Source organism: Hesperophylax consimilis, chromosome 16, assembly GCF_061612785.1.
Source record: "Hesperophylax consimilis isolate HC1 chromosome 16, BYU_Hcon_1.0, whole genome shotgun sequence".
In the NCBI taxonomy this organism is placed as follows: Eukaryota; Metazoa; Arthropoda; class Insecta; order Trichoptera; family Limnephilidae; genus Hesperophylax; species Hesperophylax consimilis.
In genome coordinates this window covers 23752987-23778813 of record NC_142851.1, presented here as the reverse complement: position 1 = coordinate 23778813, position 25827 = coordinate 23752987, and the positions used below count along the sequence as shown (strand labels likewise).

General features: G+C 33.5%; 1 protein-coding gene across 1 annotated transcript in view; it reads left to right on the top strand.

Moving 5' to 3' along the window:
• LOC149416907 (neurexin 1-like) overlaps positions 1-25827 on the top strand; it is a 460023-nt gene that overhangs the window by 271725 nt on the left and 162471 nt on the right. The window contains exon 4 of the mRNA XM_089641346.1: positions 11078-11222. Within this exon, the coding sequence (XP_089497472.1) occupies positions 11078-11222 (145 nt within the window). The remainder of the gene's footprint in view (positions 1-11077; positions 11223-25827) is intronic.

The window sequence follows — 25827 nt, the reverse complement described above, 5'->3', positions numbered from 1 at the left end:
CCTCCGTCATCGAGGGTCGAGTTTTCCGCAAAAATTTTCCCTAATAAGTTAGCCTTTTCGGTGGCGGTGTTTGCTAGTGAGCTGTCAGGTCTGGTAAGAGGTGGCAAACTGGGCTTGCAAAAATTCCGACCTATTGAGCCCGCAAGCGACCAGAATGCTCTGCTGCCATGCGGGCAGGTAGCCAGCTTTTTGCTGATCAGCAGGTCGTGTTCGAATTTTGACCTATTAATGATTCTCTTGCATTCCTTTGCCGATTTGTTGTATGCTGATCTGCTTTCGGGCGTTTGAGATGTGTTGTAGGCTCGGTAAGCCGCGTTTTTTCGTCGAACTGCTTCGGAGCATTGTCGACTGAACCACGGCTTTGAGCCCACACCAGTTTCTTTAGTAGTCGATTGTATGAAGCCATCCATCGCCGATTTGATGATTTCACTAATCTCCTGGGCACATCTTGAAGGGTCCGAAGTCCGAAAACAAACAGCTCACCACGGAAAAGCGTTGAAATGGGCCCGCATACCGAACCAATCTGCTGACCTATGGTGCCACACTTTTCTCCTCAGCCTCTCATTGGTTGGTCTGAGGCTAACGGGGATTGATTTCGTTATTAGGCAGTGGTCAGGTGATCCCAGAGGCGCTGTGACGTCAATCTTATAAGCGTGTGGCACAGTAGTTAAGAATAGGTCTAACAGATTGGAACGGTGAGTCTGGACATCAGGAACCCTTGTAGGCTCCTGAACCAGTTGCTTTAATCCGTAGCAAATGGCAAAGGATTCCGCCTGTCGGCCAGCCGAGTCCGTTGGGCCTGAGAACTTCAACCATGGTTCGTTATGAACATTGAAGTCCCCCAAAACAATAAACTCGGCCGAAGGGTAGCAGGGCAAGAGATCATCAATAGTATCTCTCAAACGTTTGAAGAGCTCGGAAGTGTCTGATTCGCTATGTTTCGGTGAGCGGTAGAGACATGCGTAGAATCTTGCCGTACTGAGTTTTCCAGACTCCATAGTCGTACACAGTTGACGTCAGCTCAACTATAGAGGCAGACTCCTCCTTTGAGTCGGAACTTGCTTGCAAGGGTAAAGCCTGGGCAGTCCAGATAGGAGGAGTCTGGCGGCTCGGCTATCTGAGTTTCGGATAGGAAAAGAAGGTTGGGTTTTAAGTGGGAATTTAAACCTTATCGCCATCTACGTAAGGGTTGTTATTGATAGCGGCTCAATTCACTTAATCCGGCGCTTAATTTGAATGAAACTGTATTTTAATTTAATGTTGTTTGTTATTTATCAGCCCTGTATTATTGTGAATAACTGTAAAAAAGTAAAATTCTAATGCATGAAAAAAATTGAAGCATTCCTTTTTTTTTTAAATACAAGTCTATAAATTATTTTTAGTTATTGATAATGTGACGAATTTTCGTTGAAAATTTCACTCTTCTCTGTGTAATTTTATATATTAAAACCAACATGTATATATAAAGTTAACTAACTTTCAACGAAAATTCCACTCTTCTGTGTTTAATTTTATATATTAAATCCAACATGTAATGAAATATTATTTACTACGACATGAAACAAATTTTTTTGCGAAGATAATATAAGTCAATATATTTGAAACCTCGTCAATCAATTTGTGTTATATCACAAATTACTAATTTAAAATCATATATAAGTACTATATTTGCAGCACGTTCCATGTAAGAAACTCTCAGTATCACCTTTCAGATTTGAAACATTGCTATGGCTTTGGTCGTATCTGAATAGCGATGTAGTTCCCCACCTTGCTCTTCCCATCTCCCTCCCCTCCCCACTATCTTAAGCCTCATAACGTACCCCGATTAGGGATGCCATTGTCTCATTGGTTCCAGGCGGTTTGGACCAGTTGGCACTCTATGCGGATTCACACAAAAAAATTATAACATGAGTAGAAAAAAAAATCACGAAAATGGTCGTGTTTCGGTATTTTTTAAAAATGATTTTTACGTGAAAGTGTATGTGTGCCTATGTGTCTGAATTGTGTTAAATAGTGGAGATTGTGAGTGCCCACTGGTTGAGTTATGAGTAATCTTTTTTTAATGGTGCAGGGAGTCCAAAAATGTGTCGAAAGTTGAGGCAGGATAAAAATTATTGAATGTATTACGGGAAATTGGTGAGTTTGCTACAAGAGTATTGTGTTTTTTTTTAAATTTAATATAAATCAAATTTAATAATATTATTATTAAGTTCAAGGACATTTTATTATTGTTACAGCTGTTTTGGCTTTCAAGGCCGTTTTCGAACAGGCTTTCATTTCGCCTTGAAATCTGAAATAACTGTAACAATGATAGAAATGTCCTTGAAAGCCTCGCAGGACCTAATAATAATATTACTAAATTTGATTTATATTAATTTTTTATAAATTAAATGAAATTTTACGAATGAAACACAAAAACAATTAATGAATGTTGTGTTGTTTAATGTATAAAATAATTCGGTGTAGCGGCTTCGTTTATATGGTGTGTTACGATTTATTTAAGACAGGAGTTCAGAGCAGTCTACGAGTATTTCTTTATTTCGGATTTTATACAAGAGTAGCATTTGGCTATCATTCGCATTATTTTCATAAGTTGGAGTTTAAAGTTAGAGTTATCGTTACATTTGAATCGGAGAAATTATATTTATTTATTTTGTATTCGTTCTATGCTACATATTTATGAGATTCCAGACAGGTGGCATATTCAGGTGTAATTTTGACCTTCTAGTAAAGAATAAAGCATTATTAAAGTGAGTGAATTTTAAAATGATCTTAATAAACTTAATTGTAGTACAAATCCATACCTTTTGTTTTATTTATTCGTGTTCTAAGCTTTAAAATAGTAGCTATTAAAGAAGTCGTTTTTTCATTATTTTAGAAGAAACAACTGTGGCAATTATTTGACAGTTAAATACAGCTATTATTAAAAAACCCCTACATATTATGTAATATTAAATATAATATAAATTTAAATTACAAAAAAAATTAAAAAAAACTCTTTCGACGGGCCTTAATTTAAATTCCAGACGACTGAATTAAAATTAAATACATATTAAAATTTCTACCCTAAAAATTATTTATTTATTTATTTTATTGATACATGATTTAGAGAGTACATGTGGTTTTTTGTGATATTTTACCCTCCATGCTAAGGATGACCCTGAGTTATAGCGTGTGAATTTTACAGTTTGCGAACATAGAATGTATGTAGTATATGTATAGTACATAGTATGTCTTACAACGTTTTATTTTTAATGTTAAACTTAATTACATTAACACAGTATGAAGCGCAAGATTATTATTATATTAATATTATCCAATTGCTGAAAAGCTTTCTTCTTGAATCACATGCATTTTATAAATTAAAACATAAATTGTGAAAATATCTCCCACCTGTACTTGATATTTGCAACATATTTAGATTTTTTTATTCAGTTAAATTGATTTTGTTGGGTATTAATTATTGTACGAAAAGGGTTTGTGCCATATTTACAAACCAAATTAGGTTTGCAAGAAACGTCATTTCGGGATATGGTTACTTCCTTTAATTTATATACACATTGTTTATCATTATATTATTTTTTTATACGTCATTAGGAATAATTGTTAACGAAAAAAAGATTCAATTGATCCATTTTATTTAAATTTTGTTTTCAAAACAAAGTATGTTGTCACGTCATTCTGGAAAAACAAAGTCTCTGTTCAAGTCATTCTGGAAAAAAAGTATGTTGTTACGTCATTCTGAAAAAACAAAGTCTGTTGTCACGTCAATCTGGAAAAAAAATCACGTTTGCATCTTGCTCTAGAATGCAACCTTCTTCTCCCCAACCTTCTCCGAATTCTTCTCTTTTTCCCACCTCACAACAATCTCTCAATTGGAAAATTATTGTTCACTAGCTCTTAGCAGTTATTAATAACAATTTAATATATAGGTAGTTAATGTTGCTAGCAGAAAATAGTCTGATTTGTCCAGTCTTGAAAAACGAAGTGTATATTTCATGACACCAAAGTTTAACACTACAATTTGTTGATGATTCAGATTACCAACATCACAAAAAAGTCACACGGAGAAAGTTTAGTGATATTATATATTGCAAATTTGTTAAGAATCTATTAAAATTATTCGTAATCCGATTAAAAACGCAACTGCAGGCCCATTAATAGGTTTCCTGTTAAAATTTTAGTATCATGGCGATGTCGGAAATTCAATTCTCTTGAAATCATAATTACATGAGAAACATAAAATTACCCACCTTTACCATAAGTTTAAAAACTTTTTCTATAAAAATAAACAATTTTTTTTCTACGTATCCAAAACGATAATTTGTTAGTAACTGTCTTAGAATCTTAAAAGCGTTTTCTTGGCATTCTTCCAAAATAAAAATGTTAACTTTCATTAAAGTAAGCGCAAAAGCAATATCTCTTCTCATATGGCACATATTATTTCAACTGGCTTACCTTATTATTATATTGAAACCGCCCCGCCAGTGAAGATATAATCTAATTAAAGCGCGCTCCTGATTAACACCCTCTGCAGTTACTGGTACCCTGTTACATTCTCCCAATTATCCTTGTTTTCTCTCCGCATTGCGTCCGCGACCTACTTCCTATTTTCTTCCTGCTTCCCACTTCCTACCCCTAACCAGCCTTTACTTCTTGTTTCTAGGTCATTTTCTACAACTTACTACGTACCCAACACTGTACTGTACTCTTTCCGCTCTCGGTTTCTCACGCCCTACCTTCGCTTTAATTTACAGAGAACGTTAAAACATTAAGCGGTTATATTTGACACAAACTTTAACTTGTAAAAAGGACTAATAATTCGGAAGTAAATTTTATTTTCGAGGATCGAATGGTGGTACTACAATGCGAGTTGCTTGTATACTGTCATTCATTCATTCATCACAGAAAGTGGGACAATGACCCAGCCTCCCAAGCTCTACGCTAGTTAGTGTGTGTCTTTTTCTATGATTGGCTCGTCTATTAATGTGGATGTATGAGTATAAATAAATTATTCACAAATCACACCTTTAGCACTTACGAACATTGATTACATTAATTATACGGTGCCTACACTGCTAACATTATTCAACTTTACAGCACCCGACGTGTTTCGTTGGGCTTTCAAAGAACTCTAAGCTTATTTGGATAAATAAATTAGCACCCGAAAGTCATGAGCGGGCGTGATTCGATTACATCAGTTATTTTTCAAAACTCGCGTTATGTGATTATCTTTTTTATTGAAAACCTGCGAGGTGTGATTCCCTTTTGTTTTAAACTTGCGGTTTGTGATTTTCCTTTGTTTGAAATCTGTGGTATGTGATTTTTAGTTTCCCTGTTTTTTGTTCTGTTTTCGTTTATTTTAACGAATAATCAGTTTGTAGCCTGTTTGGGATGCGTGGACACGTCCCATGTACATTGTACATTGTGTTCCTCCGCGAGGAATAGAGAATACAATACGCCTGGGAACATTGTACAAAATGTGTACCTAGGTTGTGCATACAACTTTGATTTTGTAAGGACTACAGAAAACTAGCACTATGATAGATGCTTACTTATACTAAGTTTGTTACGAAAATATAAGCCTCCTAGACAAAGTGGTATGAAAAAACCTTACAAGAGCGTTCAAATTAATAAAAAAAAAACCACAGCACGGAGAATGAGTTAAAAACCATTTTCGTTTACAAAGTCAAAAGCGGCTGGCCAGAGATCTTTAAAATGAACAATGATTGATTGATGTCAAATACGTCACTTGCACATTCTGTAGTAAGTCACCGCACAAGAGTCCCAACTACTTCCAACCATCTGGAACCAATGAAACTATGGAATATGGCATCTCGGATTGGGATTTGTTGAGAGGCTAAAGGTAGTGAAAAAGGGAAGGAGATGGGGAAGACGAAAGCGGGAAAGTACCTGGCTATTCAGACCAGTCACCAAACACGGCTAAAGATATCTCAAGCAACCTTTCAATTCTGAATGGTGGTCTTACACCAGGGAAATACAGAGAATCTACTGTGGAACGTCCTACAAATATTCTATATATTATTTTTAATGATTAAATTGTGAAATAAAGCAACAAAATTTACTTGTGCACTCAGGTATTTGGACCCGCAACCTTTGGATTGTTAGTCTCTCGACCATTAAAAAGTAAATAATATGCTTAGTTTGTAATATTCTTGAGATATTTATTATTTAACTAAAATAAATTTAACTTTTTGGCTTGTTGTCCGCCCTTTCATATTTCCATAAAAGAATTTGAGATAAAAACATGGTTAAAAACAAGCAAAATTAAATTGAAACGGCATTTGAAAGCGGTTAAATATAACAATAACAATTTTTGTTCCTTTTAAAATACCCATTGAAATTTTGAAAAATAAAAACTTATAAAAGAAAATAATATTGAACTTAATTAAAACATACCGAAGTAAAAAAACCATTTAAATAATTTCCTTACCAATTAATTGAACTTAATGCAATATTTGATTACTAATTTTAATGTTTACTTTGGTTGTAATAGTCAGGAATAAAACTGTAAGTGGGAATGTAATAAAAAAATAACCACGAAAGAAAATATTTTTGCCATGTAAAATTTAAACCTATTCAGAAACCTTAATCGTAAACATAATAATTTTTATTAGCCAGTAGAAGCACTTCACATTTCAACCTAACAATCTAAACGGCAATTTTAATTTTTTAATCTCCATTAAATTATTTTGGCGGCATTTAAGAGAAGCAAAAAATGCTTAAGAGGGTTAAAAACTCGCCCTAACGACCGAGAGGGAGCAGATGCATCCACTGAGATCACCTTTGATGCCAGGAGAGGGTTAGACAGTTAGATGGGTTCACTTAACCGATATAAGCACCCAGATAGTAGAGGGTTAAGGGTCAAAACTTGGCGGGGTCGAATCCAACCTCATCCCACCCAACCCATAATCAGAGGTACGTTATCATTTGACGCCATGTAATTTAAAAACAAAAACGATCGAAAAAAGTAAAAAATATTTGAAATTTCGTGAAGGAAAGGTATTTAAAGCTGCCACTTTATTTTGTTACAACCCGCTAACCGGTTTCGACACAATCGTAGATACCTACAAATAAAGAACAAAAATTATTCTTTCAGTTATTCTAAAAACCGTTATGTCAGAACAGTGAAAAACTTGACTGATTACCATGGCGTTTGTTTGGGTGAAACGGTCTTAAACGAGGCTCAAGGCCGGCTTTACCACACCAAAGTTGAACTGGCGTGTAAGAATCTAATATATATCTGTATATTTTTCTTTTAAATTCTGTAAGCATATTATTGTTATCCGTACTGTCGATGGAACGGTTGTGCCTAAACTTTAACAATGTCCTATCTCTAAGTAATTAATGTCAACTTACATTTACTGATGAACGGCTTCGTTGAACTGTGTTTTAAGCAGAGTTGGTGATTTTTATTTTTTTATTCTGTAGGTTTTACCGTTCTTTGATTTCGAAAGAAGCTTTTTCAGGATAAATTGTGAAATATTTCGGCGAAAAAAGAATCAGAAATTTCTATTTGAAAACTGGGCATTTCACAGAATGTTTTGACATTTTGCGAATTCATTTATCAAAACTCCCTTTCGGGCTTTATGTGTATTAAAAATTTGATTTTACACAATATTTGATGTGAACAAATTATATTTCTTTAATTGGTGAATGTATAGGAACTAGCTTTCGATAGATTCTTCTGTTTTTTTTTTTACGTAATATCAGAATTTTTTTAAGTGTTATTTCCGAATTAATTTAAAGGACTTTTTTGTGTCACGGGTTACGGAAAATTAACGCAGCTTCACATTTGCTGGATAAGGTGTAGGAGAAAATTTTCAAATTTAATCACAAAAATATATTTTTTTATAGCTTACAAAATTGCGAATTAAGCTTTTCTTCGTAGTAATAACAAATTATTCTTATTTTATAACCAATCAACCAATTCACGATATGTAATTAAAAATTTTATATTTCGTTTCCGTGAGGGTCCAAACATTTACGTAACTTAAATACTAATAATAATCAAGAAGTTAACGTAGGCATATTCAAAAATGCTTGCTCGCAATATGTTTTGCAACATGAAAATTAGAAACAGTAAGTTACTGACGAAAATTTAAATACGAGCCCTTTTGAAAAATAAAAAAGCTCTCGAAATCAAAGGGTTGGCGACTTCCGCCCGATGTCTGCCAGTGAATGTCATTAGCGAATGTTACCATATGATAAAAAAAAACAAATTTAATTTTCCAGATTTGAATTTTAATTTTCGCTTTGATCGCAAAAAAATTATTGGCTCTGTTCCAGACTTCAATTATGTTTACTACTGATTAAGTATTTGATTATTTCATGCTTATTATTTATTTCGAATTTGATTCTCTTTTTTATGTCGTTTCTTAATTGCTGAAGCTCTTACACCAGTTTCCCTGGTGAAAAAGGCTCCTCCGCTCCTTGCAGTCTTGTGCTGCGTGAAGAGCAAAAAAAACCGACTTCCGTACGCCTGAGATTCTTGGTAACTCCAACGCATTAGTAATCTGTGGATTAATGATAAAACTATAAAATCCCATTTACTGGGTGATGGGAGCTTTTGAACAATTTGATGTCTGAATTACAATATTGGTATGGTTTCCCAAGGGGGCACGAACGCTTGAATGTACGTTGTATATGCGCTCGCTTTGCCTTGTTGTTCATTGCGTGTCCTTATACGAAAAAGGAGTTGACAGCACTCGGGATCAGTCAGCAATTGATATTATTTTTTTTACATTAGCTTTACACAAAAAGCCCTGAGGTAAAAAAAAAAATCCATCGGGGCATAGATATGTCATCTTCGGGGTTGCTCTGTGGGGGGTATTTTAGGGAAATGAAAGAGAGGAAGTTCTGTGAATGAAAATAGTATGAGGGGTAGGAATCTGATGGTCAATGTTTCCAGGAGTGACGGACGTTAAAAAGATCTCCCTCAATCAGTCTCACTAAATACGGCCCGCCCCACAGTTTGTGGGCAGACGCATCCGCCGCCAAGACCTATTCAAACCTCACCCCTTGAACCAGGGCACCCCTGCTACGTCACAAAATGTAGCAAACCGCTTGAAGTAACTTATGGCAGGGATGTTGACTATCAAATAAATGGTTACTTTGTCGGCGGTGCCAATACCCGCCTCCCAAATTGAAAACTTAATAATAGTACATTACGATAGGCACATAATAAATATTTATGTAGGTACTAGGTATATCAAGATTAATTAATATTTTGTTAAGGTTTTTTAAATGTTCTACATATTTTAAAATTTAAAAAAAAATATATATGTGAGGATACTAGTCAGGATAAACGATTCAAAAGTTTTTAGTGAGACGTAATTATTGCACTGAAAGAATTGAATTTGAGTTTCAAAAACACTTTGACACAGTGGGTCATGACGTAAGAATCTCAGCAAACAAAATTTAGTTATTTTACGATACTTATCTGATTTCCTATTTTACCTTTATTGATCATTGCTTGAAGTTTTATTACTTTTTACTCTACCCTATCTCTAGTCTTTCAAAGTTAGGCTCATTAACAAATTAGTACTATCTCCACTTTATCAAACTATATTATCGTTTTAATAAAGCAATCAATCATGTTCACGTGACTTCGGATTAGCGAAATAGCTTTGCTTAACGTAAATATTTGCGATATTACTTCTTATCATAAAGTCAGGCAACTTTAAAAATGTTAGGTAGGCCATGTGAAACCCATATTGTGTTACCACGTAATGTAATTTCTAATCGGTAACACCACTACTTTAAAGAGATTATTTTTTAATTCTTATAAAACTTGGAATATATAGCAAGGACAGCATTTCTGTCTATTTTATTATGGTAGTGTTGGTGTAAGTTAAAAGCGGCAAAACAATATAAAACGTAGTGCTTCGGAGATAGGTAAAAATTTGACAAAATTATAAGAATATAACTCGCCATTTAACCGAGCTCTTCATGCTATAAATAATAGTTTTGTTAACTCTAACATTGATATTTTTTTTCGGATTCATCTCCCAAATTCAAACGTGTCATCATGCCAATAATTTAAAATATTCATTGCGCATACATACAAAAACACACATAAACAAACACTCACACATACATTACACACACCTATAAACTATACACGTCACCTGGTAATTAAAGAATAAACATACCATTTAGCAGACATTACAAGGAAACATATCATTGGTACCCAACATGAAATATCTTATTCCTGTATATCGTTTCATCTCTGTAAATCATGTAGGTACTGTTTGTTTCTATAATATAAAATAAATAAAAAATAAGAGAATATGAAAAAACTGTCAATTTATTTTAATATTCTAAAACGTGTGAGAGATGAAGAGAGCTCGATGTTTTGTTGGTAATAAATAAACAATTGAAAAACACGAAATATGGCCGTCTTTTTGCGGGTTTGACCAAGGTTCGAACAAATAAAAATTCGTGCTACTGAGTGATATTAAAAAAGTTTAAAGATTACATGAAGCTAATGGAATTCTATTAGTCACCGCTACTGGATTTGAAAATAGTAATTATAAATTAATGGTTGTGGATGGTTCTTAATCATTTCACGTCGGATAAATTTACGATACCACAAATTTATTTGACAATTTTTTTTAAAGAACGACCAACATTCCCGGGTTACGAATAACCTGATAATATTTGAAAATCATCTACTACCACCACAATATGCGGAAAATGTTGCTTGTGTCGTTTCGCAAGAGTTAACCAGTCGAGGAATTGAACTTATGACGCCTGGGTAGGACCCAAACGCAATGCCAACTCAGCCACTGATCGGTCAATTATTTGACGTTGTTTATCCATTTCTTTGCCATTTTTCAAGATGTCAGATGAAAATTGGAGTTTTTATCAAAAATCAATAAATTTCTGCTTTTTAATTAGTCGGAACCATTAATTAAAAAATCTTTTTAACAATTACAATAATTCTAATAATTACAGAACGATGAATATTATTAATGGTTTATTTTTAAAATTGACAATTCATCATGAAAAAATTGTTGTTATCCCTGGTTAACACTTCGGGTATTTGTTCCAGGTATAACTCCAAGCTGACCCAACTAGCCCTTCCCTCGGTGGTATTCGAGCCCCGGTACCGCGGCTCTGTCAGGAACTTGGTATATGCGGACCAGCCCGGCTCTGCTCCCCGGAGACAGGAGGCCCGCCAGCCCAGGGACATCAAGGTGAGTTCTTTATTTTACTTTCACCCTGTAAGACGGTTTTATTCTCGAAGAACGATGGAAAATATGTCGTTGAGGTATTGTTTTTTCATGTTTCTTTCAATCGATTCAATTTTACCTTGATTTATATTTAGTTATAGTTTAGTACCTACTACTTACAATATCATTTAGCCGTGTGCAGTGACCAGATCTAAACAGCCAGGTACTTCCAAACTCACTTCCCCGTCTTCTTTAATTTTCTACCCCAATTGGCTCTTGAGCTATATCATTTTTGGGGATTCTTTGTGGAGGGCCTTTTTAGGGAAATGAAGAATATGAAGTTCTGGGAAGAAAAAAGGTACGAGGGGTGACGGATGTATGGATCTATTCCTCTCACTTCGGTGCAAGACGATGTGTTCAGATAGTCCAACTAGAAAGATCAAAAGGTCTCCCTCAGGTCGCCACGCAGTAAGTGGGCAAACGCAACAGCCGCCAAGACCTTGACAAATCTCACTCCAAGAACCCAGTCACCCCTGCTAAGTCACCAAACGTAGCGAACCGTCTGGGGTGACCTATTAAATCGGTATTGGTTAACCAATAAATGGTTCCCGGGGCAGCGGTACCCTACCCGCCTCCAAAATTAAAATAAACAAGTGCGTGAAATATTCATCCTTTTTACCCTGGAGAAACGTCACCATTCAGAAGGTAAACGTAAAAGTTGAATCAACATAAACACTATATATTATTTATAAAAATTTGAGGTTTATTAAAAAAAAATTACTAATAATAATATACTTAGTCCTATTTAAAAAGAATTCATGTCCACAAAAAAACTACGAAAATTCGCGAGATGAAGATCTTGGAAACAATCCAATTTGTGAAAAATCACTTACACGATTGTCAAAGTTTATAAATATATCTCCGTAAAGGTTTGAAATTTCATGAAAAATCCTTGTTTATGTAAAGATAATGTATTGTTTTGATGCCTTAGAAAATAAATATTGCATTGAATTTAATAATTGAATTGCTTCTTCAAGAAAGCTTTAAGCGGTAAATGAAAATAAAACAAGGTTGTTTTTTAACGTTTGTTGTCGAAAACAAAATATTTTCCTCGTAAACATTTCTTGGTTTTCTTTGAATTTTATTCCACAACAAATAAGATTACAGTACATATTATTCAGGAAATTATTTTGGTTTTATTACTCTAACCAGCGATTTCACGATCCTATTATTCAAACCACTGTACCAATTTTCTAAGATCAACAGACCTCATTTATCAAAATTACGCATTCTGAAAATTAGTTAAATATTCTTCAATGCTTATTTTATTTATATATAACCAATGCCTTTTACAAATGATACTTATAGTAAAAGAAACATGAGTAAGTAAGAAAGCAAATTGAGATCCGGCTTAGGTAAAACATATAATTAATATTTATAACCTTATTTAAATTCTTGAAAAACGCCAACATGTAATTTGTATATTATAGATATTATGATTTCACGTAAAACAGGCTTTGCTGATTTTGATATTTAAAGAAAAATAATACAACCCTTTAAAATTTGCTATATCCACAAATAAAATGCACATCGATAAATCAAATATCGAACATTACTAGGTAAACTTTGAATTAAAAGATATAAGTAGTTGCGCGTGAGGTTTTAAAATTGAATAGCCTTAAAATATGTACCCTTCACTCCCCCTTTGCCCTTTGTCCCCTTTCCTTGACCCGGGCCCAAAGACAAGGAACATTGTTATAGTTGCATCTTACCGCGAACATTCGTGTCATCTTGAGTACCCGCATATGTTGAACTCGGCTGTGACTGTTTTTGGAGCACACATCGTCCAGTGAAATGTTTTACCCGCCGCAGTGAATGTCACTGTTTTTGTTTTGTGTTAATTGATCGAATGTTAAAAGGGAATTTCAAGCTGATAAGTGAAAAGAAACCAGCGGCTAAGGAGAACGAGACCAGGGTAAGTCTTTGGCCTTTCCCTCTCATTTTCCTCTTGCAAACACTAAGGCAAAATTCAATTAGTTTTGTTTGTCTTAGTCTTTATCGCACCACCGCATTCACCTTTACCCCAACCCCGCACAATTGCGAAGGAAGGATTTGCGCACCACCAATAAGCATAAAAATATATTTTATTTTATTTTTTTGTTGATTTTTATTTTCGGATAAAATACAAAGTATCGTAAATAACATTAAGAAAACATATTAGAAAACCTCTTTACGGGTCCTATCCATCAAGTACGTAAACCCTATTCAAAAGAAAATCATTCAAATTTTTCGCCGATGCGATGGAGGGAAGGAAGTCCAAATCCATTCACCAAATATTTTCCAATTTATGAAATGAAAATGGCTGAGAAGGCGAAATCGAATGCGGGTTTCTCTAGGCGGGGTAGTTTTCCTTGCGCCCCCGATCTACTCCTTTCCAACTCTCCCCTCCAACCCATATCACCTACCAGTACCAAACATGGGGTGGCTTAACCCAAAGGCGGCTAAGTTACAAGAAAAAATATAATCATTTATGAAATTCTAAAATTTTCTTGAATTTATTTTTATGTAATGTGGTAAATATTACGGTTAATTTGTCACTATCAAGCCGTTTATCGACGAGGGTAGACAAAGCAGAAGGAAGTTCTAGCACAAAGTCTGTGTTTTATTTACAATCTGATATTGCAATACTTGACGTCGCTTGATTACCATAATAAATATTTTAATTTTGATAGATGAATGAATGTGTTGCATCTCAACAGATTTTGGCAGTAAAAAAGCATAATAGTAAAATTACTGTGTAGTTTCTTTTGTAAAATCTATTTTTTACAACATCTTTATTTTTTAACTTGTCAAGTCTAGTGCGAGCTTACGATGAGTGAAAGTAGCAAACTAAAAGGAATACAATTTTTTTGGCTCCAACGGTCTTACGTTATCAATGAAGAAATATACAATATAAATAAATATAAACGAAAAATTTAACAGAACGAGAAATATAAAAGGTGACGTTCCCAATTGAAAAACCAAGACAGGAATCTCTGTCTTACCGGAAAACGCTTTTAACCACTCCGTCATTTCGTTAACATAATTTTGGTAGAGCTTTCCCCCCAGACCAAGAAAAACCCTTAACATTACCAATATTGTCCTCAACCAATTCTCATGTTTGTTTTTGGAAAATACAGGGTTTTTCAATAAGAGGTGTTATTTTGAATAGCCCGCTATTTCGGTAGATGTTACTTTGAAGCTGTCCATTTTTGACATTTGAGAAGTATAAACTACGCCACTAATAAAAATGGAACGATACACGCTTCAACAACGTATTGAAATTATCAAAATTCACTTGAGTGAATCAAATGCAAATCATCTTGAGTGATGAGGCCCATTTCCACCTCGGTGGCTCCGTGAACAAGCAAAATTGTCGCATTTGGGGCTCGGAAAATACAAGAGTTATTGTTGAAAAGCTTCTCTTTCCTCAACGTGTGACTGTTTAGTGCGGTTTATGGTCCGGCGGAGTTATTGGACCTTACTTTTTAGAAAATGAGGCTGGAGGAATAGTTACGGTGAATTGATTGCGCTATCGAGAGATGATTAACGATTTTTATAGCCGGAGTTGGATGGTTTTGATCTGGACAGCGTTTACTTTCAACAAGACGGCGCTACGTGCCACACAAGCAACAAAACCAGTGATCTTTTACGATTAAATATCAAAATAAAACCTCGTATTGGAAAACCCAGTATAATATGGCAAGTATGATGACATAGTTCTACCCGAATTTATTTGTAATAATGATAGTGTCTCGAATATACTAATACCTATCTGATTGTTATTTATATGTGAGACCTATTCTTTTTCCTAACATGTGGAATGAAAATATCGTTTATTTGAGCAATAATATAATTTTTCAATAAATTAAATAGATCTTACATACATAATTTTGCTGAAAATATATATTTTTTAAGCTTTTTCAATTCAGGTATATTAGAAATCCAAGACCACCAATATGTACTGGGCATAAAAGGTTTTGGTTAAAAAATCTTTTTGTATAACCCTTGGCACTTCAAAGGTTGAAGACCCAAAAGACGTGACCTACAATTCAAATTGGCTTTGTAAAAATTTCAACTCCATCCTGGTTCTTTGTGGGGACCCGCAGCACGGGGCGGGCTCTGAATAAATTTTAATTTATTTATTCCCATCAGGGACGTCATGTTTTTATTTCGCCATTAAATTAATCGAACCTTTTGCATTGTGACAAATATAAGCTGAGAAAGTGTATTGACGAAAAGTGTTGATACAATTGTTTTTAATATGAAACTATTATATTCCAAGAATAACAACGGCAGTGTTTTTAATAAATACTTATTTTTTCTAGTTCTTCGTAGCTAAAAACATAATTTTGGACTCCACGTTGAAGTAATTTTGATTAAAAATGTAGTAAATTGAACGCAAGTGAATTTCTATTAAAACGTTACCTTCGACGTTGAGTAGTTTCCACCCTTGACTATAAATCTGGAGGTCGTGCGCAAGCATCATTATTTAAATACAATAAAAAATATATGTGTTCCATGTTAACGAGACATTCTAGAGTGATACATACTTTCAGTATCGCCCTAGTGAAAGACCACAATTCAGAAATGAAACTTTGCTTGAGATGTGATTACTCCGTGTTTGATGACCGGATATTAATAGTCGGGTACTTTCCCATCACCCTCTTTCCATCTCCTTCACCTCCGCATATATATATTTATATAATATATATTTTTTTATATTAACTTCACACAGGAGGCCCTGAAGAAAATAATTTTCCTCAGGGCCTATGTCATCTTTGGGGATGCTGTGTGGAGGGTCTTTTTGTGGAGAGGAAGGAGTGAACATGGTTCTTGAAGAGTCCCATGTTGTAGGAGTGAGGAAACACAGAGGCCGGCAGCTCGTTCCACAGCTGAGCTGTTGAACTAAAGAACGAATTGTAGAAGCGACCCGTTCTCATGTGACAAATGTCAACCGTGTACAAATGTTGGGCGCGCGTTTGGCGTGTATCCCGATTACGCACCGGTGCCGAAGGGATCAATGACGCTAGTTTCTCAAGCCTTCTTCCATTGTAATACCGATAGAACAAGGACAGCATAACTACCTGACGCCTGTGCTCTAAAGATTGCAGTCCGTTTGTTGATTGGGGAATCTATCAAACGGACCGCCCGTTTCTGCACAGAGTCGAGGGTTTTTTTCAGGTATTTTGGGGATCCGGACCAGAGATGGCTGCCAAATTCGACAGTAGGGCGCACTTGCGATTTGTATAGGGTCAGCAGTTGTGTACTATTAAAGTATCTGCGGGCCCTGTACAGTACGCCCAGCTTCTGAGAGGCCAACTTTACTCTGGCTTCGATGGAGCCCCCGTACCTGAGCTGGTCACTTATAGTTACACCAAGCATATCAATGGAAGGCCTGTTCGGAAGATTGCTTGCATATACTTCAGTCTCTAAACTTACCTCCATTAGGGATGCCATGGTCTCAGTGACTCTAGACAGTTAAGAGCAGTTGTGCGGTACTTCCTCACATAAAGAAAATAAAAAACGTAATAACCCGTACACTTTAAACTGCAAGTAGTTAAGTTTAATTACAGCAAAATATTTTCCGTAAAATGAGTAAGTATTATCAAAATATCTAAGGAAATAATATCGCGCTTATATTTATCAGAATTTTTTTAATCTTTTTTAGGTTCTGTTATATTATTGATGAGAATTTTTGTAATTAGGTAATACATTAGAAGTATTTTTCTAATAAAATTTTATTTGGTAATGCTTTTATTTCCTGGTATTTGTGGTGTCTTTGCCCAAAGCTTGTGTTTATCGCCGGAGTTTTTTTATGTTTTTATGTACGCTGATCATGTCAGTTTGTGTTTGTTGAAATTTAAGTTTTTTGGTCTAAGAATGTACTTCATTAGTGTTTTTATGTATATTTTGAGTATGTCTAGTGCTTAAAACATTTTGAATATTTGGTAAGTGTCTGTCATTTTATGTTTTTTTAAGTATTGTCTTTATGACAGTTTTCTGTGTAATTTCTATATGACCGGTATCCCCAAATAATTATACCGTATTTTGTAACGGATCGGCAAAGTGCATAATGTAATATTTTCATTTCTTTTAGTTTTAATATTTTTTCTATGTTCAGGAAAACGTGTATTGTTTTGAGGGGTTTATTTTTAATATCTTTGGTATGATGTGTCCATTTGAGATTATAGTCTGTTATGATTTATTTAATTTTGTTAGTTTTTTCTAGAGTAGGACAATTTCAGATGTTGATTAATTAATAACAATCTCAGGGATATATAGTTCAGGCCATCTCTGAAGGAACCATCAAAATGAAAACAATTTGTACAGTTATACTATTTATTTGTTAACAAATTTATGAATATTATTACGAAATTATTTTTAATCTATTGCATGAAACAATTTTAAAAGGCATGTTTTACACTATATTGCTGCGTAATGGATGTGATGGTATGTCCTCTATGATTTGTAGTCGTGGGGATGCTTGGTTAATCGAGGATATGGGAACTCATAACAATAATCACAAATACCTAGCACAAAACATATATAAGAAATATAAGAAAATAAGACGGTAAGATAATAAACTATATAAGATAGGGATACGAAAACTATTTCAAATAAAAAATAAAAAATATTGTAATGTCACATTTTTAACCGAAAACAACAGACTGATTGATATTTTACCGATGATTTTCAGATAAACATTTGGACAAATGTAATTGTCCAAATTGGATAAATTGGACAGATTATCTCTCATTCCGATGACACAGTCCAGTAAAATATAAAACTTGCAAAAAACATAATTTAAAAGCCACAAAAGACATTAGTAATCGAAAAAAATAGTGAAAAAACATATGTTATCCCCTTTGAAATTAATACTAAAAATATACCCCCAAATCTTCAAATTTTCTAAGATAATCATTCTATCACATAATCCGATCGTAATTACTGTCCACCCTGAATAATCAATTCTGAAAACAGCTGATAAAATTAAATATCTGGGAATAATCATGGTTAAAAACCTAAAATGGAAAGGTCATATCTGCAATACACTAAAAAAAAAAAAATTTATGTTCTCACGAATTAGAAATGTATCATCATTGAAAATATATATGCAACGCATTACACATTAGTACATTCTTTTCTACAATTTGCCACTATCAGTTGGAAAGCCGCTTACAAAATTGTTCTGATCCCCATAGAAATTGATGAAATACTTATAATAAAAATTATTCTAAAAAACCTACAGACCACCTTCCCACTGAACGCGTATTCGACGAATTTTAAGTTTCTACATTTAAAAACCTATTTGTAAAAATTAAATTAAAATTACAAAAGAAAAAGATAAATACTCATTCATAACTTAAAATCGTACTAAACTCAAATTCATTCATTTATTTAAAAAACGTAAATGTTTGTTTGTTTTAAGTCTCCGAAATCTCATCACCAATTGCATTGAAATTATGACACAAAGTTGCATTCGAATACGTGTAATAATAATAATGTTTTATATGCCTACATTATATAGAAGTCACCTGTGACAGTTAACAACATGCTTTAAAAACATCAGGGTACAGCTAGTAAATACATAAATATTTGAATGACCTAAACGAAGCCCAATACCAAGGAAAATGTTTTTCAAAAAAATAACCAGACTAAATCAGAAACATAAATGGTAAAATGCAAATATTAAACTCGGCCAATAACCATTTTAGAGAAATCATTAACAAAAAAACTGGTTACCCTATTCCCACCTGAAAATCGTACAGACAATCCTGTAAAATTCTATTAATCCTGAACGATTTTTTTTTTCTTTAAGGACGGAAACATTTTTTTTATTTAATTCCATAATCATGTTTACTATGTAACCATGATTATATAAACCTTAAAAAAAAAACTGAAATCAAGCAGAAATTTTCAATAAATGTATAATATTTCACAAAACTATGCTTGCACTACAATATATTACTAAAGTGATATTTTTTCCAAATGAACACTCCTCTTCCATACACAAGGAAAATTTTTTTGGAAGAGCTTTTAAAACATAAGATACAAAAATAAAATAAAAAAAACATTTTAAAACTAATTATCATGTTATGTACAAAAGTTTTATAAATAAGCAAAAAATTTAATATCCTTTTGCAATTTATTTTTATTTTCTGTTGCTATTTTCTATGTTTTTTCACTGATTCAATTACTGTCCAACATTTATTTTCTTGGATTTTATTTTAACTAGATAAACCTACTATTTTGTGAGCACTGTATCTATATATGTATTGTTGTATGTATTGTATCTATCTATGTACATCATTGTATCTATGTATCTATATATATATATATATATATATAGATACATAGGTAAATATATATATATACCGGTCAGTGGTTGAGTGGGCATAGCGCTTGGGTCTCACCCGAGCGTCGCGTGTTCGATTCCTCGGCTGGCTAAGTCCTCCATCACAACACAAGCAACATTTTCGGCTTTCTGTGGTGGTAGTAGGAGATTTTCAAACATTGTTGGGTTATTCGTAACCTGGAAATGTTTGTCTTTCTTTTTTTAAAAAAAAAAAATGTATGTATCTATCTATGTATATATACATTGTATCTATTATTTATAAGTATAAGTAAATAGACTAGCTCCCCAGTTAAACCAGAGAGTATTTATTTACTAATGCTCTACATGTAATTAAATAAGTTAATTAAGAATATTACGTTTATTATTAATGTTTACTTTTTCGTTATAATTTAATATCAACAAAAAATTTATATGAATGGAACAAAAAAAAAAAAAGTTTATAGTACGCAGCATTATTCGAGATTGATGGGGCCAAAAACCTTCTCCAGTTTATAGTAATATACTCGTACATGGTGTAATAGAAAGGATATAATCTTAGTAGATGGTTCGTTGCGGGAATTTATATTGAAAAATCAACCCTTAAGATTATAAAATCTCTTTTTTTAATTATATAAATTCATAAACCGCTCAAACTGAGTGGAATTATCCTGAATCGATAATCGAATCATTAATTATCGGTAATTATTGGTAATTATCCAGAATCGATTTTTAAATTTTATTTTGTTATATGGAAGCAAACTGTGAAAATGGAAAAATATTTTAAACAAATTAAGATAAGTGATAATTAACAACAAACACATACATTTTTTTAATATGTTTAAGGTACATGTTTTAAATAAAATTAAAAAAAAAACACTTGTGTTAAAAAATAAAACTCATAAAACAACCCTTATAATATAAAGGTACTCAATTTGAAGTACTGATTATTGAAGAATATTAAATGAATTAACTTTCAGTTAAGCTTTTGTCAGCTGAAGAGAGGTGAGCATCACTTCCCTCTGAACGTCAATAGCCTCATCTCCCCTAGGTATTATTGCATACCCATCGAAAGGCTTTCGTTTCTAGTTGACGTGCCTGTAAGCGTGTTCCAAAACAATATTACTACTGAATTACGTCGTAATTTGTTTTGAGTTGTAATAAATACTTAATATTTTTTGTATGTTATTTATAATTTTTCCTAGTAAAGCTTGCGGTACAAAATTTAGTTAGTTAGCCAGTGAGATTATGGCATGTCCAATTAGAGAGATTTGCTCAGAATTTGTAGGCTAAGGAAGAGGTAGGAGTTGAGAAAGGTGAAAGTTATCTCTTGACTATTCAGTAGGTAACATTAAATTGCATTTGAATGGTCGTCTTTTATCAGGACGATACAAAGAGCATCCAGTTTCCCTCTTTATTATTTATTTCTGTCAAATATGAAACAGGTGGAGTACTATTATTATCTCCTGAAGTATTCATTCCAAAACAATAGTTAACAAAGTTTTTTTTATTATATTTTTTCGGCTTTTTGTTATTTGACGAAACATGGAATAATATAAAGTGAAATGAAGCGTTCAAATTATTATAACCAATAAGCATATTTTTTTATACGATAATCGTCCAAAATACCGCTTGTTTTAATAATTTTTTACTGCAAAATGTTATGGTTAATATTTCAGAATTTATAAAGCGTTTAGTATTTTGAAAAATTCAGATTTTTTAATAATAGACGTAGCTCAGATGAATCCGTTTACGCGCTTGGTCGCTTTTTCAGAAAAGGTTAAAAGGTACAATGCTCCCCTTCGCAGGGGAGCCCTTTGTTGAAAAATACTTGTATCGGGGTTCATTTAATAAAAAATAACGATTTGAGGCGCTATAAAGGTAAAATAATTTGACAACCCTTCAAATTGGTAATTTCTGGTTTACACGTATTTTTGGAGTTTGACGCTAGTGTGATGTTTTAGCAAAGTCTTCAATTTATATTGAATTTTTAATTTATGTGCATTTTAATTTCAGATTATATTTTTCTTTCATATACAGGTTGTCCGGAGGTAAAGTGCGGAGGTAAAAAAACTTTGGGGTGATTTTACATGATTTTAAAAGTAAAAAAAACATATTTTTTTCAAAATTTCATTGTTTTAGGGGAGTTTTTAGGTAAAACAATTAAATTGTTTGAATGGGAAAATAAACTTTAAACTTGGAATTTTGAAAATTGTTGTTTATCCGGTTTTTACTTCTACCATCATGTAAAAGTGTGAATCATCTCCTGAAGTTAGCACACCCTGGACACATATATGTGTGTGTGCATATTTATGAATAATTTAAATCAACATTACGCACTTACCTATTCTTAACTATTTAGCAAGAAGTCAGTTTTGTTTCTCTGTATTAATATCAACCCAAAAAAAAAAATCCGTTTGTGTACAAAAATATTGATGATAGTAATCTTTTCAAACCAAATACAGGGGAATGTTTGATATGTCATGGCTACTGAAATGATCAGTGATATTTTTTGACAGCTGCAGCATTAGTAATATTCCTGTGTAGCGGCACGCTACGAGAATGTTCTAGACTCACAGCGAAGGCCCATTGTTCTGCCTGTGACGCAATTACTTGAATGTTCCTAGCTTTACAAGACGCACGCGCCCCTATACAAGCTGCAGTTTAGACTTAGCACGAGCTTCCAAAGTCAATGGCGTGGGGCGACTATGCAAAGGCGCCCGCCCCGCCCACCGCTCCCGTCGTTGAGGTCCAAACAGCATCTCACTGGAGCAGCAGGAAGACTCGTGGTCTTCACCACGAGTCTCACCGACTACATCGCCGTGACCACGCTCCACTATCGTTCATCTCTCTTATCGTTCAGCTTGTACAGTGTGCATCAGCCTGGTGAATTCGATTATCTCCATCGCAGCGGTGTCGAGGATTCGCCACCGGTCATCTCCACTACAACTTCAAGCATCGGTCCGGAGGAATTCATCATCAGCAACAAACAACAACTCCATTGACTTCTCAATAAAGACGCCATGATACAACAAACATATTGGATTCGTCTCTGCCTAGCGACATCAACACTTGCACCTGCAAATTCTGCTCAACTGATAAACAACCATTTATGTTACGTAAACACCTGTTCATCTGTTGTGTAAATATTAAAACAAGTTTATTAGTAAGCGCCTTAAAGTGCAAATTCATTCACCGGCACATAAAACATATTTTTGTTCATCCGCAGAGATCGATAGCGAGGCGAGTAAGCCGCTCCACCGACAGCAGTCGATGATCGAATTCATATAGACGCAGAAAATACCGCAGATAATACCGATTGATTGTTCAAAACTACTTCCATTTTATTTTAATTAATTTTAAAATGTTTATTGATAAAATAAACTAACAATAACGGATTTTCTGTTACTGCGGTCATAAATCTGTAAAAAATGAAACGACAAGTATGTTCTATCATAGTTTATTACGTTCTTGCTTCAAAAATATCTTCTATGTAGCATCCTCAAATATAACACAGGCTTTGAAAAAAATGATTTCCATCAAGGCTTGCAGTAAGAACGAAATATTTTCCAAAAAAAGAAATATCAACTAAACAAAAACCATAAAAATTCGCTTTTTGTTGAATACGTACAAGTAACATTGTTTTTTCATTACAAGTCCATCAAGGTTTTCGTGCTGCTACCTATGCAGGCCTAAATTACGCCTAAGCGATGTTTATACTTCTCCCAATAAAAAATCGTTTTACTTGATCGCCTGCGAAAGTATCCCCTTGAATAATGCGGCCTCCACCGAAGAGATAAACCTATAGAAGTATTTATTGGTTATTTCGGTGTTCTCGATGTTACTCAAAACACAATTTTTCGTTAATTCTGGTGAAACTCATCAAATATTTTCAAATATCGAACTTTTTTCTTGAGCGTACAATTTATCAAATCTATTGGCCTGTCTGAGACATCAGTTAACTTTCGAGAAATGTGGATTGCACTTCTAGGTATTATCTATTCATTGGAGGCCCAAATGGTGATAAATGGGTGCTTGTTTGCCAAACGCAGAGTTACGAGCTCGATTTGCTTGTGCGTGAAAATAAATCATGATTTAAAGGAGATTTTTTTTTTCATTGGGTGCCATATCGATATAAGCATCTGCATAATTTTGTCATAGTCATTTTATTGACAATACTCGAATAGTAATGTTAATAGTTCTGATAGTAAAATAGTAATAATAAAATGTAAAAATTTGTGAAAATAATATAAATATTTAAAATGATTTCAGTTTTCAAGTTTTAAATGTGTCAACACATCTGCCCTGATGATGGACACTGCAATGCTGTCCGAAACGTTGGCTAAAGAAGGAGTTAGCGCAACACGGCATAATACCCCAAAAACAAATAACAAAAAAAAGACATGCCACATTGTTTCGGTGCAGGTACTGACATTTATTTATATTTTTTATTACAAAAATATTGATCTTTACTAGAATTTTAATAATAACCAAAAAGTAGTCACGCAAAGCTGCCACAAGCCAGCCTCTCTGCAGGTTATACCATTTTTTAAATTTAATAAATATAGCACATAATCATTTTGTTGGTAAATTTAATTTCGCGACAATATCTATCTGTAATGTACTGGTGTCTTCTTCTGATTGTATCTGCTTTCTTTATCATGTTTCCACTATTCCTCATCTAGATTATCATCTGGGTAAATTTAGTAGATATGTCAAATTCAAACACATTGTGCGCGTCCATTTTTATGATGTTTTTTTAAATTCTATGTGGTTTAGTAAACGTTGTATCTCTTATGAAAATTAATCTGTAAATATGTTGAGTAAATCGTTGCAATAATAATAAAGAAAATATAATCACCTGTATCTCACCATCATTACCAGTGGAACCGGTCTAACCAATAATAAGGTTTAGTCTGCCAATTCAGCCCACCAGGCTCTCGACCCCTTTGTGATGATTGTTTTTCTTTAAAACAGTACATTAAATAATTAATGATCACTTAGGCCAAAGGCTCCATACGAATAATTTCATCGTTCCTTTCACAACAAGGAAAACCATAATAGACCCTTCTTAAAGTTCCCTAATAAAAGTGTCTCGGATTATTTTACTCGGATAAGATTGAGAGGTTATCCGTCACATTGAGGTTAAGACAGAATAAACTAAAACATATTTAAGGCGATGCCATACGTCGTGTAATATTTCAAATCGAGCCGCTATCAATAACACCCCTTACGTAGATGGCGATAAGGTTTAAATTCCCGCTTAACACCATCCGCCTGTTTTGATTTATGCAAGAAAAAAACATGGCCAAAAAGTGCCTTTTATTTTGTTTTGTATATGTTCGGTGACAAATATTAAATTTTTTCCGATCATTTTATAAATAACCTAATTTTCCACATTATACAATAAAATCATAACCGAAGAGATTTTGAATTTTAAAGTCGTTTTCATAGGCCTTATACATTATTTTTTTTCTGGGCTTATAAAATGACTTATCTAAAAAATACTCGATTATCTCAAAGGCCAAGATGTATTTTACTCGTAGTATTTAAAAAGCATCTGAAACATTTCCAGGCGACCAAATTTTCAAACCAAAACACATGATTTTGCATTACTACATAGTGTATCGCCTTAAAAAAATATATTATATTTAATTAGAATATATTGTACCCTGATAAAGAAACCATTGGTTTTAAAAAATGTTAGTAATTTTTATCAAATAGTGGTGTAAACAAAGTTAGTTATTTTATGTTATTAATATGACGCCACAGACAGTGTTTATTTTATGTGTTGAAGCAGTTTATGTATTTAAATATTTGGTCAAATTAAGTGATGGCTCAACGCCAAGAAAGAACTGTTTCAACTTAATTAAAATGGGTACAATGTTTTCTCGTGTTTCTCCTGTCAGTCGTCGAAATTAGTTAAAACTGCAACGAGAGACGTTTTCAATTACTAAATTGTGCAATTAATCACCTGCAAAGAAATGTGACCCGAAATATTAAAAAAATATCACGCGATTTATACCTGTTGATTCGCTAAATTTGACAATTTCTTCTGTTTTTTCTCGAAATCACGATACGCTTTATGTTATGCTATTGCGGCACACTTTTTTGCCTAATGAAGTAAACAAAGCTATCAATTGAATAGTGGATTTATGAATACAACAAATTTTAATGATTACCACACAGTAGTGCCTACTTCAAGGATACTATAAATCGAACATCCACCAAACAGATTAATATTTATAATAATAA